The 15,951-nt window shown below is 58.4% G+C and overlaps 1 protein-coding gene and 1 pseudogene across 1 annotated transcript; both read left to right on the top strand.

Moving 5' to 3' along the window:
* The first annotated feature begins 1,386 nt into the window (after positions 1-1,386).
* Positions 1,387-4,809, top strand: LY6E (lymphocyte antigen 6 family member E). The gene is made up of 4 exons (XM_041769647.1): positions 1,387-1,496; positions 3,214-3,319; positions 3,709-3,828; positions 3,907-4,809. Exons 2-4 carry the CDS (start codon positions 3,268-3,270, stop codon positions 4,125-4,127), a joined length of 393 nt encoding a protein of 130 aa, XP_041625581.1. The 5' UTR covers positions 1,387-1,496; positions 3,214-3,267; the 3' UTR covers positions 4,128-4,809.
* Positions 4,810-13,906: 9,097 nt separating this feature from the next.
* On the top strand, positions 13,907-15,017 carry LOC121498938 (annotated as a pseudogene).
* Positions 15,018-15,951: the final 934 nt, after the last annotated feature.

Raw genomic sequence — 15,951 nt, 5'->3', positions numbered from 1 at the left:
ACAGGAAGCGTGATGTGAAACTGTGAAGTGTCTTTCCAACACAAGCAGGTGGCTCACACTCAGCGAGCTGGAGGAGGAGGAAACCTGCAGATGAGAGAAGGGAGGAAGCGCCACGCAGCCCCCTCTCCCCCTCCAGCTCCCCCTCCAGCTCCGAGGCTGCATTGCTCTCCATTTTGCTCTCCGGTCCTGGCCAATGAGAAGCAGGATGCAGGGCATGGGGCTGAGAAGCAGGATGCAGGGCATGGGGCGCGCCGGCCTCCCCTCTGCCCACAGCCCAGCGCCGCCTCTCTGCCCACGGTGGGTGGGGCGGGTGGGGCGGTCCCGGCAGGGCTACTGGGGAGAGGCCGGGACGCTTGCCCTTGCCGCCAGACTGGGGACGGGGACGCTGGCTTTATTGCGAGGCCTCCAGGCTCTGCCCCGGGAGGCGCCCAACCCCCTGGCTCTGGGGAGGATGCCCTGGCTGCCCTGAGGAGCAGCTCTGGGGGCCTGGGAGCATCCTGCAGAGGCGCTGGGCCAGGTGGGGCAGCCACGGAACGGGGACCCCAGAGCAAAAAGGGGTCCAGAACCAGCAAAGGTGGACCTCCCGCTGGGCATCCCCCGCGGCCCACGACCCCTGCCCCCTGAGACCCCCCCGCCCCCGCACAGGGGGTCCAACGGCCCAGACCCCGGGCCAGGTCCTGCAGGAGCCTAGGACCAGAGGGCCCCGGGCAGAGGCGGCGGCCCGGCCCAGCCAGGGCCCGCCCACGTGTCAGAGATGCTCCCACCGCCCCCCACTCGGCGGAAGGCACGCGAGCCCCCCAGCTCGCTCTGTAGGGCCGCCCCCCGCCACACCTCGCCGCGGCCGCCGGGCTGCCCCGTGATGTCGCGCAGGCCCGCGGGGGGACGAGAAGGACCGGCCGGACAGGCCGCCGACACCTCCCTGGGGCTGGGCTCGCAGCCGGCGGTGGGGCCGGCGGTGGGGCCGGCGGTGGGGCCGCCAGCCCCGCCCGGGTCTCGGAATTCCGACTCCGCCCCCCGCCCCTCCCCCGCCCCCAGCCCCGGGGCGCCGACTCCGCCCCCGCCCCCCGCCCCTCCCCCTCCCCAGCGCCCCCAGCCCCGGGCCGACTCCGCCCCCCGCCCCTCCCCCTCCCCAGCGCCCCCAGCCCCGGGGCGCCGACTCCGCCCCCCGCCCCTCCCCCTCCCCAGCGCCCCCAGCCCCGGGCCGACTCCGCCCCCCGCCCCTCCCCCTCCCCAGCGCCCCCAGCCCCGGGGCGCCGACTCCGCCCCCCGCCCCTCCCCCTCCCCAGCGCCCCCAGCCCCGGGGCGCCGACTCCGCCCCCCGCCCCTCCCCCTACCCAGCGCCCCCAGCCCCGGGGCGCCGACTCCGCCCCCCGCCCCGCCCGCGGAGCGCCGACTCCGCCCGCCCCCGCCCCCTCGGCTGCCGGGAGTCCCGGGCTGTCGTGCGCTCGGGCTCCAGGCTTGGGCAGCTCGGCGAGGCCGTGGACGCGTCGCCCCGCGTGAGTCGCGGGCGGGGGCGGGCGGGGAGCGGGGCAGGGCGGAGGGGGGCGCGCGGGGAGCGGGGGGGCGCGAGGGGGCGGCTGGGCCCGGGCTGAGCCTCCCGCCCGCCCGCGGCCTCCCGGCCTGTCCCGGTATTTCCCGGCCGAGTGACCAGAGCCGCGCGGCGTGGGCCCCACCACCCAGCCCTGGGCTCCCCGTCGCGTCTCCCGTGGGGCGAGGGCAGCCTTGCTGACTTGGGAGCGGAGCTGGCATCTTGAGGGCCCGCAGGGTGGGAAGAAGCAGCCCTGGTGGGCCGCCTGGGGACCAGCCTACCGGCAGGGGCGAGAGCTCCGGTTTGCCAGGGGTTATGCAAGCGGCGGTGCCGGGGCGCCTCCACCCAAGGCCCCCTCGCCCGACCCCTGCCGAGCCACCTGGCTGCTTCCCATCCTCCGGGACAAGGACCAGGCTCCTGCCTCCGTTGGCCCCCAGTCAGCGGAAATCAGCCCCCGGAGCCTGGGGGAGGAGTGGGCCTCTGGGTCCCAAACAGCAGTGTCCCCAGGCCCACTGGGTCCCCTCAGGGCTCCCTTTGCCTGACCATCCAGTGCCTCAGCTCAGCCCAGACCAGTGGGGGCTGTTTGGTTGGGTGCCTGGAGGGGGGGCGGGGGGGGGGCAGACACCATCTGTGACTGGTGATCGGGCATCCCAGAGCTTCCTTGAGGACGCTCAGGGCTTCTCCATGCCCAAGCCTCACTTTACAGAGGAAACTGAGGCTCCTTTCTCTCTGAACTACCTGGATCTGGTGCGCAGGCTCCTCCTGGGCTGGGCACCATTCTTGGGCATCTACAGCTCCTGCCCCTGCCCCCAAGAGGTCAGCCCAGGCCCAGGGTGGGGGAAGCCTGTTCTCTCCCTGGCATTCTTCTTCCCAGAGTCTGGGAACGTGCTCCACGGCCCGGGATGCCCTTCCCCCACTCGTGGCTGTCCCCAGCAGAAGGCACCAGACTGCTCCTCCCACACGGTGCCTCCTGGTGCCTCCTGAACAGGAAGGCGGAACCCAGCTGGTCACCTCAGAGTGCTTTCTGCACTCACCGCCCTGGTCTGGGTCTCTGCCCGGGAGAGGGTCCTGGGGTAGGGAACCAGGCAGCCCCCATAGACTCGTATCTTCCTAGCCGAGGCTCACTGAACCTCTTTTTCAGGCACAAAATGGGGGAATGGCAGATATTTATAGGCTCGCTGTCGTCAGCATTGAATAACATACAGAATGGGAAGCACCCCTTGTCTCCACAGCACAGAAGCTGCTGGAGGCGGGTGCTCAGCTAGATGTGCCTCGTGCACCCAGCCCACCCTGAGTCTTGTCAGGAATGGAGCTGGCTCATGGAAAGTTCTGGATGCTGGCCAGCTTATATCACTGGTCACTATTCCCCCCGGCCCCTCAGACCACCAGCAAGGGCCACTGTCTTGGCCTCCTTCCCGGTGTGATCCTGAGACCTTTAATGGGCTCCCTCATCCAGCCCCAACAGCTGGCACCACAGGCTTGGGGAGGGGCCTCCCGAGGAGGAGTGTGCCCCCAGCGAGGGGCAGGTTCGGAGGCGGAGCAGAAGGGCCCTGTATGTGCAGGCTGTGCTGCTGCCCAGGCCAGGTCCCACCCGCCAGCTGTGAAACGGAGGCAGCTGGGCTCCCCCTGGGAGGAGGGGGATGCGGGGCGGCAGCACGGTCCTCCAGTGAGTGTTCTCCAAGCAGGACCAGCATCTTTGGCTTTGTGAGACCCCGGACCAGGCCCCTGCCTCGTCCAGAATGAAGGTGTTTCTCCCGGTGCTGCTGGTGGCCCTTCTGGGCGCGGAGCAAGGTGAGATGGCCCGGGGGTCCCTGGCCGTGGGGTGAGCCGCTGTCCTCCTGGACTCTCTCTCTCCCTTCTCCCTAGCTGTGCCCGGGGGCCTTCAGGCCTGTTCCCAGATGGCTGTTCTGTACGGCCCGACAGGTCCTCTCCCCCAGCAAAGCGGGTCACTCCTTCCTGCTCCCACTGGAGGCCCCAGTTCTGCCCCTGGCACACTTATCCCTGTGCATTTGGGTGTCACGGGAGTTCCTCCTCCAGGGCCAAGTCCTGGGGCATGATAATTGCTCCATTAACCTCTGCAGATGATTGGGAAGTGAGGGGGGGCCGGAAGGGGAGGAGCAGCGGAGGGGTCACCCCTGAAGGTTCCCGGGCTCTGAGACAGGTGTCCCCTTGTTCTGCAGCCCACTGCCTGGTGTGCTTCTCGTGCACGAATCAGAACAGCAACTTCTACTGCCTGAAGCCGACCGTCTGCTCCGACTCCGACAACTACTGTGTGACCGTGTCCGCGTCCGCCGGCATCGGTGAGCACCGCCTCTCCCGGTGAGCGCCCGCCCGCCCCCCGGGGCCGCCCCGTCCTCACCGCCCTGTGCCCCCTGCAGGGAACCTGGTGGACTTCGGCCACACCCTGAACAAGGGCTGCTCCCCGATCTGCCCCAGCCCCAGCGTCAACCTCGGCGTGGCGTCCGTGGGCACCTACTGCTGCCAGAGCTTCCTGTGCAACATCAGCACGGCGGGCCGGGGGCTGCGGGCCAGCGGCGCGCTGCTGGGCCTCGGGCTCCTGCTCAGCCTGCTGTCCGCCCTGCCGCGGCTCCGGCCCTGACGGGGCGCCCACTCCCGCAGCCCGGGAAGGGAGGCCGGCCCCTCCCCGACCCCAGCACCGGACGGAAGCCTTTTCCTGCGACCCGTCACCCTGCTCGATCCCGGCCCTTCCGCCCCCGGTCCCCACGGTCACGCCGGCCCCCGGCCCCGCCACCACCCTCCCTTCTCAGGCAGTGATGTGAGCTTCCTCAGGGAACCCGGGAAGGGCCGAGGGTCCCCGAGTCGGAGCCGGGGCCTGGGGACACACCGGGAGGGGCCGTGGGCCCCCAGGTCTGGCCCTCAGGTGGAGTGGAAACGTGCTGACGGCCACTGTGTCCCAGAAGGACGGCATGCTGCTGTCGCAGGCAGTGGTGTAGGCTCAGCTGTGTGGACAGGGTGTCCGTATGCCCCTGTGCACGTCCCTGTGCAATTGTCCGGCCGTGTGGGAGCCGGAGCGCGGGCATCAGGAGACCTACGTCGGCAGTGGCTGAGCTCCCGGGGCCCCGACAACAAAGCTGCTCTTCCCTGGCATTCATGCGGCCCACGCTCACTCACAAACCCCTTTTGGAAGACGGGGTTCCACTGCATCTGGGTTCGGACTGCTGGACCCAGGAGTCAGCCACCCCCCAGCTGCCTCCCCCACCCCTCCCCCACATCAGAGTCGGCCTGCTGCTTTGGTGCCTCAAATAAACACATGTTCCCAACCCTCCTGCTCTGGGTGTGATGGCCTGTGGCTGCTCGTGTGGGAGCCCCCTCCCAGCAGGGGCCTAATGTTGGGGGGACTCTGCTGAGGCCCACATGGGGGAGGCTCGCATCAGGGCCTGGAAGGTGCGGCTGTCAGTGTCCACTAGATGCCAGCTGGCCAGGTCTGTGGACCCAGAGGGGCCATGGATGGCTTCGTGTAGGATAGAAAAATGAGCCAGAATAGTGTAAGCGATCAAGTATAGCAGGTAGAGGGTCTGGGTGACTCCCCGTCACTTGGGGTTAGGAGTCCAATTGGATAGAAGTCTGGCGTACTGTTGCTTCAGGAATCCAGGATGGTGTGGCACCCGGTGTGGTTCAGAGGGTTGAGTGTCTGCCTTCGGCTCAGGTCATGGTCTCAGAGTCCTGAGATCGAGTCCTGCATGGGGCACCCTGCTCCTCAGGGAGCCTGCTTCTTCCTCTCCCTCTGCTCCTCCTTCCGCTCTCTCTCTCAAAGAAATAAATAAAAAGTCTTAAAAAAAAAAAAGAACCCCAGGTAGAGTCCCATCGAAGGCAAGAATCAGGTGAGCAATGGATGTTTGTCGGTGATTCATGGAAGGTGGGGATGTTGACGCCAGCGTTGGCCCAGGTTATTGGAAGCGAATGCCCTGAACATGTTTGGGATCCTGTTCTTTCAGATGTTACCAGCTGTTTGGGAGCTTAGGAGGAACTCACGGTGGTTAATTTTCTTGCCTCCCCACTGGAGCGGAAAAGAAGCTTCTTTGGTTGACTCAGAGGCACAGGGAGCTCCGGAGCCCGAGTCCCCGGGACCAAGCAGGAAAATGGCAGAGACTGGAGACGGAGCCTGTGCAAAGTGCGGTTCCTCTTCTCTGCCTCGCACACCCGGCTGGCCTGAGGCTCTACGTGCCCATGTCCAGAGTCCCAAGGAGCACTGGCCAGCAGGGTGGGACGGTGGTCAGTGTGGGGCTCAGGGTCCCGGCCCATGTCCAGGGATGTCCAGGTCAGACGTGGGCACTGAAGCACGGAAATATGGGGTCCTTACCGTCACAGCCACGAGAGGGGGACAGCCAGCCAACACACATAACCAGGTGACAATGCAGTGATTGAGCCCAAGGGAGGCTCTATTGGTCTCCAATAGAACAACAGAAGAAGGAGACCCAGGCCCAACCAGTGCCTTGTGGAAGGATCCAGAAGCATATCACAGCAGCCTCACTGAGACTCGGTGAGCATTAAGCATGTGATTTGTCCTACTGGGTCAGACCAGCATTAAAACAAAAGAAGGGGCACCCAGCTGGATCGGTCAGTGGAGCATGGGACTCTTGATCTCAGAGTTGTAAGTTCGAGCCCCATGTTGGGTGCAAAGATCACTTAAAAAATAAATATATTTTTAAAGATTTTTTTTATTCATGAGATCCAGCGACAGAGGCTGAGACCCAGGCAGAGGGAGAAGCAGGCTCCCTGCAGGGAGCCCAACGTGGGACTCCATCCCAGGTCTCCAGGATCACGCCCTGGGCGGAGGCAGACGCTCAACCACTGAACCACCCAGGCTGCTCCAAAATAAATAATTTTTTAAATAAGAAGAGGGCACCTGGGTGGCTCAGTGGTTGAGCGTCTGCCTCCAGGGAGGCCGGGGGAGGGTGCAGGCTGCGCCCGGGGCAGAGGGAGGCTGGGTGGAGCTGGGGAGGGGGGGCGGAGGGGAAGGAGGAGGAGCCCAGGGCCCTGAGTTTCCATTTCCTGCAGCCTTGGGGAGCGCAGGTGCGGCGGGGCGGGCGGCGGGGTGGGCGGGGCGGGCGGAAGGGGCTTGGCCGGGGCTGCGCCCCCAGACTCTGGCTCCACCCTGGCCCGTGCCCAGGCTGCCGAGGGGCCCGGCGCCCTAGGTCAGGAGCCCGGACTCCCAGGTCTCAGCGCCAGGTCCCCGGGTGCCGCCGCCTTTCTCAGTGGCCAAAGTCAGCTCTGCGTCCTGGCCCAGGTCTCCCGGCCTCCACCCCTGGAGGGGGTCTCCCTCTGGGGAGGGAGTGGGCGTGGGGGGCCCCTGCCCCTGGCCTGTGCCTCCCAGGCTGCTGGGTCTGCCGGGGTCCCACGGGCTGGGGAGGGGGAGTCATCCCACCCCAGGTCTGGGGTCCTGGCAGGGCGCTCCTCAGGGTGCTCCTCCTGTGGTGCTCGAGCTGCAGGCCGGGCGTGGCGGGCGTGGCAGGCGGGGTGCCTCCTCCTCCCCAGCCCTCGGCATCAGGCCGCATTGCCCTGCTCCTGCTCGCCTGCTGGCGGAGACCCGGGTGGGACGGAGGAGGGCTGATAAGTGAGCAGAACACAGCTGGACGGAAGACCTAGGACAAGGCAGCTGCGGGCAGAGAGCTGCCCCCCGCCGCCCCCAGGCTGTCACCCCGCAGCCCCGGACGCTGGGGCAGAGGGGCGGCGGGGGCAGGCCGGCTGTCGGGGGGCTGCTCTGCTGTGCTCAGCATGTGAGGATGTCTCCTGTGGACAGAGCCTGCCTAGTGTCCCCACGGGCTCTCGTCGGAAAGGGCCGAGTACCCTGTCTTCCTCAGGGGAGGGACCCCAGGCTTTCACCTTGTTCGGTTTTTCTGGAGGCCCCTTAGCTGCGCTCGTTGGGAGGGGGGGGAGATGGGAAGATGGGAGCCTCTCAGGAAAAGGCAGAGGAACCGGATTCAGGGGGACGGGGAGGCACCCAAGAGGGGCTGGCGAGTGCCGGCAGGCTTGCGGGTGGCTGTGGACACCCCCTCACTGCAGCCTGCTTAACCCCTACACCCACCAAAGGTTCTCAGGTTGGGGGTGACCACCAGGAGCCCAGGTGGGTGTCGATTGTTGCGCCCAAGATCGCGAATCCGAGGAACCACCGAGGAGCCGACACCCCGAGTAGAGTAGCCGACACCGGTGCAAACACGAGGGTTGATTTACAAGCTGGAGCTTGGGGGCTTCAGCTGAGTTCTCAGGGCTGGTCTCGGGGACCTCCAGGAGGGGCGGAGCAATTCCTCGTTTACATTTTGATTTGGGGCCTTCAAGGGCAGTGAGCTCTGTTCTCATTCTAATAGGGGCTTCCAGCCGCCGGCTTGGGCTCCGTTTTTATCTAACGTGGGGCTTTCTAGGGCGTTCAGCTGTTTCCTTCCTGAAACTGAAGTAGCGTCAGTCTCCGCGCTCCTTCCCTGGGGCCGGGAGGGCTGCGCGTGCTGGCGCTGAGCTGAGACGGGGTGGCCTCAATTTTCCCGGCCTCCACAGGACCCCTTGAGCTGCTCCTGCAGGCTCTCCTGGGACCGGCTGGTCACTTCTCCTAAAATGCTACCCTCTCGCCCTGGGGGGACCCTGTGTGGCCTCCCTGAGCCTGCCCACCCCTCTCCGAAGAGCACCTCAGGCCTCTCTCTTCCCACGTGTCTGGCTGGGACGTGCCGTCTGTTCTCCGCAGGGAATTGGCTGAGCCGGGCCCGAGGCTCATGGCCCGGAGGACTCAGGCTGCCCCACACCCCTTTGACCCTGTCCCCAGGCAGAGGATAAACTGACCCCCTCCTCCGAGAGTTCTTGGGGAGTAGAGCAGAGCTGGACCCTGGAAACCCAATGACCCAGCAGCCTGCCCTGGTGGCCTGGGTTCAGGGGGCCCAACCGGACGTAGCTGACGGGCCTCAGCTGATGAGGGAGACAAAAGCAAAAGAAAAACTAAATCTCTTTGCTATTGGGATGCCTGGGTGGCTCAGGGGCGTCTCTGCCTCTCTCTGTGTGTCTCTCATGAATAAATAAAATCTTTTTTTATTTTTGTTTTTGTTTTTTTTAAATTTTTTTTTTTTTTTTGTGATAGTCACAGAGAGAGAGAGAGGCAGAGACATAGGCAGAGGGAGAAGCAGGCTCCATGCACCGGGAGCCCGATGTGGGAATCGATCCCGGGTCTCCAAGATCGCGCCCTGGGCCAAAGGCAGGCGCCAAACCTCTGCGCCACCCAGGGATCCCAATAAATAAAATCTTTTAAAAAAAAATCTCTTTGCTACTTACAGCCCATTGGCAGACGCATCCTGGAAACAGACCGAGTGACGCTCCCCTGGAGCTCAGCCGCCTCGGTGTCAGCACTGTGCTGAGGGCGACAGGCTATGCAGCCCAACGCCCGGACCCTGTGAGTCTACTCGAACGTATAAAAATTCTTTTGTTTTTTAATTTTTAAAAAATTATTTATTCATGAGAGAGACACACACACACGGAGGCAGAGACACAGGCAGGGGGAGAAGCAGGCTCCCTGCAGGGAGCCCGACGTGGGACTCGATCCCGAGACTCCAGGATCACGCCCTGGACCGAAGGCAGGCGGTCAACCCCTGAGCCCCCCAGGGATCCCCAAAAATTCCTATGGAAACTTCCTCTATCTCTAAACCCCAAGATACGGGTTGGGGTTGGTGATCATCCCCCAGCACCCGGCCCACGGATGCACACCCGAAGGGTCTCCTGACTCAGGCTAACAGAGCTTCTCCCAACAGGCAGCCCCCTCAGGGCCCGGAGACCTTGCTTCCAAAGCACCTGGGAGGCCTGTGCTGGCCCTCACCCCGCCCCAGCCTGAGAGTCCGTGATGGGCGCTCCGGGGACCCCGGGGCAGCCCTTCCCGCCCTCGGGTCCTGTCCCCCTACCCCACCTTTTTACACCCAAGATGTCTCAAGAATTCTTTCTTGGGCCGTGGGCTCTGGACCTCACCAACATTCCAAAACTACATCCCTTGGCGCCCAAAGTGGGGTTTTGAATCTCTCCATCTGGACTCTGAGCCACGGTACAAACTTGGTGAGAACTTTCTCTCCTCTTCCTTTACGCTCATTGCAGAGGCTTCTGAAGGAGTGTGGTCTTACTGGAACCCTTTCCTGCCGGTTGTTCAGGCTGCAGTCCCCCAACCCGGGGGCTAATCCGCGGGATGCAGAAAGCCTGCCTTTGGGCTGGAAGTTAGTACCGTGGCCGGGACGGTCGTAAAGTCCAGAAACTCAATGCCCTCTCTGTATCCTGTCCTTGTACCAAGTTGTCTGTCTTGGGCACGGGAGAGCCACCTGAGTCACCAGGTGACTCATCTGGTGATCTAAGACGCCCGTGTGAGCTTCCCTCCAGTTGTTCTAAGGTGATCCCCTCCATCCCTGGTCCAGCCGCTTCTGGTGGCGGGGCCTCCACGGGGAGCCGGCCAAAACCAGCGCCCGGTGGAATCAAAACCCAACACAGGACCGTTTGCTAGGAGGTTGGCCCAAGGACCACATGTGTGGCAGCGTGGCTTAGAGCAGGATGGATTGCTGTCTTCACTGGTTTCTGTCAACGTCCTCTAACTACTTACACTACAAAATTGGGTAATCCCCCCCTCTGTAAAACTTTTCTAGTGTTTTCCAAGGGTTGAAACAGTCGGTTCTTCACGGTGCGGCAAGGCAGGACAAGGCAAAGTATCTTGGTCTATACACCAGTGCCCATTTGCGGTCTAGAATGCGATGGGGAGGGACGCCTGGGTGGCTCAGGTTTAGCACCTGCCTGGAGTCCCAGGATCGAGTCCAGCATCCGGCTCCCTGCATGGAGCCTGCTTCTCCCTCTACCTGTGTCTCTGTCTGTCTGTCTCTCTCTGTGTGTATGTGTCTCTCATGAATAAATAAATAAAACCTTTAAAAAATAATAGAATGCGATGGGGAAGCGGAGGATGGGGGGGACTGTAGCATCCCTCCTCCAGGGCCTTCAACAGCTGCGGTGACCATAGCGATTTGTTTGAGGGACCCCTGGAGCTGCTTTGACACCAGAAACATATCCCCCCTGGGACACTACCCAGGACTCCTGAGGTGGTGGGTTGGGATTTTCTTGGTGAAGGACCTTCTCCCTCTCCTTCAGTTCCCAAGGACTCCCCCTTGGGATGCCTTTTAACCCACAGGAAACAATTCAACTTACAAAATCTAGGAAAGGACTGAGCTCCTGCAACATTGCCTGGCCTCAGGGGGAACTGCCAGTTACATCTCTGGAGCAGGAAGCAGGGCAAATAGATGGAGGTACCGTACGTCCATCCAGGCCTTCGGGGACTCTAAATTAGGACCTGGGCCTAAGAGGCCTCTTGCAGAACGTGTCTGGTCAGTAACCAGGCCAGTAAACTCCTTCCTGACAGAAAGGATGATAATTATCTAAATGGGCCTCCTCCTGATAGAATCCAGGTTATTGGAGGAAACACAGGCCATCCCTGACGGAGGGGACCCCGACACTCTCGCTGTTACTCCTAATAATAGATGTGGGGGCTTCTCCCTCACTTCCCGGGTTAATGGCTATAATCAGAGCCAACTGATTGGGCTGGGCTACCTCGGGTTGCAGCGGGAACTTTAAGGAATAATCCCAAACAGCTGTGGAAAGTTCCTTTGTTTCAGGGAAGGTTCCTGTCTTCTCTAGCCGGGGGACATGGACTGCATATTTCCACTCTTGTGGAAAAAAATCAAGGTGGTATCTGTCCATCTGTCTGAGCCAAGGAAGTTTGTTTTTTTGTTTGTTTATTTATTTATTTATTTGCCAAGGAGGTTTAGAACCAAGAACCCTTTTTCTCTGCCTTCTGGTGGCACCTCACCGCTTTGGCCCCCACCCCAGCCCCCTCCACCTCCTGCCTCTGCACCACCCGTGCAAGGCCTGCATAACTGGTTCCTAGACCATCCTGGGGCCTCCTCCGCAGTGCTCTGTGGCTCCTCCCCCACCCCTCGCTGTGAAGGAGCTAAGAAGAGCACCCCCTGGACTTAACACCGCCCACTTGATTTCCCTGCCAGGGTCCCAGGAAAAAGTTGACAGTGAGGAACAAATTGATGGACTTCTAAGTGGGCTGTTTTAATATGATGAACCCTCCCTACACCTGCCACACAATCAGGTTTTCCGTCCACTGCTCATCTATCATATCGGGTAGTTATTCATGTGGGAAAGGGTGGGAGGCTCCTTCCAGGGAGGTGTTCCCAGCCTCGGGGATCCAGAGGGCCGCCGCCCTAAGGCATGCCTGCCAGCCACAGGCCACCAGCTCAAGCTCTTGGTTTACAAATCTCACTGGCTGTCGAGCTGCCCCCCACCCCGGGCCTGGGTTAGGACACCCTTCCTTTCTGTCATACAAATCTTATATACAATTGTAGGTCCTCCCTGAGTAAAGCCTAGAATAACAGGATGGGGTCTTTTCCCATTTAAGGGTAGTTTTCCACTTGGGACAGAGCCCCGTGTCCCTGCCTGCCTTTCTTCGGGCTATCCTTCGTTATTATTCTACCAAGATTTGCTGAAGGTCAAATAACCTCATGACCTCTGTTGCAATTTGTTAGCAAAAAGATGACTTAAAAGGATGGTTAATTTTGTCTGCCTCAGTTTTTCACGGGTAATTGTTAAAATAGCTTTCAAAGTCTTTGGTGACCCGGAACTTTAAAATCTTGCTCCGATGACATATTGGGATTGAATTCATTGGACGTCTAGGGCTTTTCCAAAAAAGATAAAGTGCCACTGAACATAGGTTTGCGCCTTTGACTTCTTACTGCAAAGAAACTAAGGATATTTGGGTCTGTCGGAAAACGTGCTTTGTGCTAAATAGATTCATAAATCTGCCGTCCAAAGACTTCTGGTGTGACAGTTCACCACTGGTTACTAGTTAGTTCTCACTGGAGACTAAGGTTTCTAAGAGTTAAAATCCTGCTAAATATAATGAAGACTGATGGGAAAAAGGGAACCATCTCAGTATGTGTAAGAAAGACCTAAGAAATGGGAATACATCTTTGTTGAAGGAAAAAGAAAGTGGTAGAAGGTTTGTGAAGGGAAATCTTTGGAAAGCAATTCTACGCATGGTCAGGATGGAGTGGATTTTAAAAGTACACCGCTCTGGGCACGCCCGGGACTCAGTGGTGGAGGGTCTGCCTTAGGCCTAGGGCATGACCCCGAGGTCCTGGGATCGAGTCCCGCATCGGGCTCCCCACAAGGAGTCTGCTTCTCCCTCTGCCTGGGTCTCTGCTTCTCTGTGTGTGTGTGTCTCTCATGGATAAATAAATAAAATCTTTAAAAAAAATAAAAGTACACTGCTATAAAATTGAAAGTGTGTTTTCTCTCTGTTAAATGACAAACTTTTCTTGGATTGTTGGTCTGCTCGTGATAAGAAAATATAAACAAAATTGCCTTCTCTTTTCTTTGTCCAGGAAAACCGGTTTCTACATTGTGTCTTTAGCAGGTCTTTAATGATCCGGAATCCTACTTAGGCATGTGCTGTAGAACTTTCTAACGTTCTACCAAACTTCCTTGAGATTTAAATTGTAAACAAAGCCTCTTTGACTCATTAGGCTTGTTTATATGGTATGTTGTGTTCTGGTATAATGTCACCACTGGATATTCTGATTATTGAAGTGTTATGTGTCACAGAAATAACTGAATTTACTTGTCAGTTACATCATAATGAGCGCTCGTGTCACACTGTGAGAAGGTCCTTTTCTGAGTTTTTGTCATTTCTAATCGTTCTTATTCTCTTGTGAAACAAGTTTCAACTTCAAGGAGATTCGTAAAGGAGTTTTAGGACAAATAAAGGTATTTGATATCTTTAGGTTATAAAGCTCAAATGGGTATGAATTTCCAGAACTAGCTACAAAGCTGCATTCAAAGGGAACAAGAATTAGATGGGCTTTTTTAAAGATTTTATTCATTTATTCATGAGAGACCCAGAGAGAGAGGCAGAGACACAGGCAGAGAGTGAAGCAGGCTCCATGCAGGGAGCCCGATGTGGGACTCGATCCCGGGATCCCAGGATCATGCCCTGGGCCAAAGGCAGGTGCCAAACCACTGAGTCACCCGGATCCCCAGGGAACAAGAATTAGTAACATGGGACTCAATGAACTGAGGAAGATGATTATTGATTATAGTTTTTATGACTCTTACCTGAGACATTGCTCTGTTTGCTTTCCCAGATTAAGGAAATTTCTCTTGTGATATCTATGACTTTACAGAAAACATGATAAAATATGCATTTGTGAACAAACTGACACATTTCACTAATTCTCTGTACCTGGCCCCTCTGAAATTCAAGAGGTGCCCGAGAGTATTCTTCCTTCCACGGCAACCACGGTCTTTTGCATAAGTTCAGTAAGAGTCTGTTCTCCTGGCGGTGCTTTCGGTGGTCCTGCGATCTGTCTCTTGCTTCAACAGTGTTTGGACAGAACAGACCAGGGACGCCCCTTCTACCAGCCAACGGCCACCCTCCAACCTTTTTTCCAGTCGCAACCTTCGGAGCCATCTTCCTGGCCATCTTCTGCCACCGGCAGCGAACACCCAAGTTTTTTTTTTTTTTTTTTTTAAAGTTTCTTTATTTTTTTTGTAAATTTTTATTTATTTATGATAGTCACAGAGAGAGAAAGAGAGAGAAAGGCGGAGACACAGGCAGAGGGAGAAGCAGGCTCCATGCAGGGAGCCCGACGTGGGATTCGATCCCAGGTCTCCAAGATCACACCCTGGGCCAAAGGCAGGCGCCAAACCGCTGCGCCACCCAGGGATCCCCAAACACCCAAGTTTGAATTTAACTCCTTGTTCAGGATCAACCATGAGCTCCCAGATTCGTCAGAATTATTCTACCGCGGTGGAGGCCGCCGTCAACCGCCTGGTCAACATGCACCTGCGGGCCTCCTACTCCTACCTCTCTCTGGCCTTCTATTTCGACCGTGACGATGTGGCTCTGGAGGGTGTGGGCCACTTCTCCCGCGAGTTGGCTGAGGAGAAGCGCGAGGGCGCTGAGCGTTTCTTGAAGATGCAAAACCAGCGCGGCGGCCGCGCCCTCTTCCAGGACGTGCAGAAACCGTCCCAAGATGAGTGGGGGAAGACCCTGGACGCCGTGGAAGCCGCCCTGCTTCTGGAGAAGAGCCTGAACCAGGCCCCTCTGGATCTGCATGCCCTGGGTTCTGCTCGCGGGGATCCTCATCTCTGTGACTTCCTGGAGAACCACTTCCTAGATGAGGAGGTAAAACTCATCAAGAAGATGGGCGACCCCCTGACTAACCTCCGCAGGCTGGGCTGGGCGAGTATCTTTTCGAAAGGCTCATTCTCAAGCACGACTAGGATCCTCTGGAGACCAGCAGCCTTTGAGGGGCTCCTCTGGCAACCCCCCGGTGCCAGGGCTTGTGCCTGAACCTTTTCCCATGCAGCCACTAGGCAGCTTTTTAACCATTCTGGAGCCCTTTCCCAAAACATGGACCAAATGGAGACAATAAAGCTTTTTGCAGCAAAAAAAAAAAAGAAAGAATCTGTTCTCCTTGTGACAGGACATCACTGGAAACATTGGTTATTTTACCAAGACTTTGAGTGGAAAGTCGTATTTGAGGGACATGCATAGATTCAGGTATGACCAAACCGCTCTAAGGACTAAGGTTGAATTTGTGAAACTCAGATATGACCAAACACCTTTGAGGAACTAAGGTTGGATTTATGAAACTCAGATATGACCTAACAGCTCTAAGGACTAAGGCTGACGTATGAAACCTGCCGCCACAAAGCCCCTTGGAACTGCTGGCCCGATGCCTGGTGAGAGTTCCCAGCAGCCTCACCAGTGAGTAAAGACGGTCACTTCTTGGCAGGTGCAGGAAACTCAGGACGCTTTGGGGACCTCGTGAAAAGGAACTCCCCCAAATCCACAGGTATTACAGGCAAGTCTGATGGTAAGCACTTGGCTTGGCTTCTAGCCCGGAGAGGCTACTCAGAGTTCAATCTAGGGAGTCCTTATACAAGTTTCCAGCAAAGTACGTTTTACGAGATCTATATGGCCCATCACCGTTGTTGTGGGGCTTATATAAATAATGAGGCCAAGTTTGCTAAAAATTGAACTTATTTTGCAAACAAATTAGTCTTGATTTGGCTATCTCTGAAATAAGGGTGATTTTTGTGAGAAAATTGTTTTCAATAACCCACCTTCACAGATGTTAAATTCCAGTTCGTTCTTTCTTTCTTTCTTTCTTTCTTTCTTTCTTTCTTTCTTTCTTTCTTCCTTTCTTTCTTTCAAGATTTTATTTATTTATTCATGACAGATACAGAAACACAGGCAGAAGGAGAAGCAGGCTCTATGCAGGGAGCCCGATGCAGGACTCGATCCCGGGTCTCCAGGATCACGCCCTGAGCCCAAGGCAGATGCTCAACCGCTGAGCCCCCCCGGGCCACCCTAAATTCCAGTTCTGATTGTCTTT

The sequence above is a fragment of the Vulpes lagopus genome, chromosome 9, assembly GCF_018345385.1.
Source record: "Vulpes lagopus strain Blue_001 chromosome 9, ASM1834538v1, whole genome shotgun sequence".
Classification (NCBI taxonomy): Eukaryota; Metazoa; Chordata; class Mammalia; order Carnivora; family Canidae; genus Vulpes; species Vulpes lagopus.
This window is presented reverse-complemented; position numbering and strand designations above follow the sequence as displayed.

Coding starts and splice junctions, on each gene's coding strand:
- LY6E (XM_041769647.1), top strand. CDS start 3,268: ATGAAGGTGTTTCTCCCGGTGCTGCTGGTGGCCCTTCTGGGCGCGGAG. Junction 3,320..3,708: donor CCTTCTGGGCGCGGAGCAAG/GTGAGATGGCCC, acceptor CTTGTTCTGCAG/CCCACTGCCTGGTGTGCTTC. Junction 3,829..3,906: donor GTCCGCGTCCGCCGGCATCG/GTGAGCACCGCC, acceptor TGCCCCCTGCAG/GGAACCTGGTGGACTTCGGC.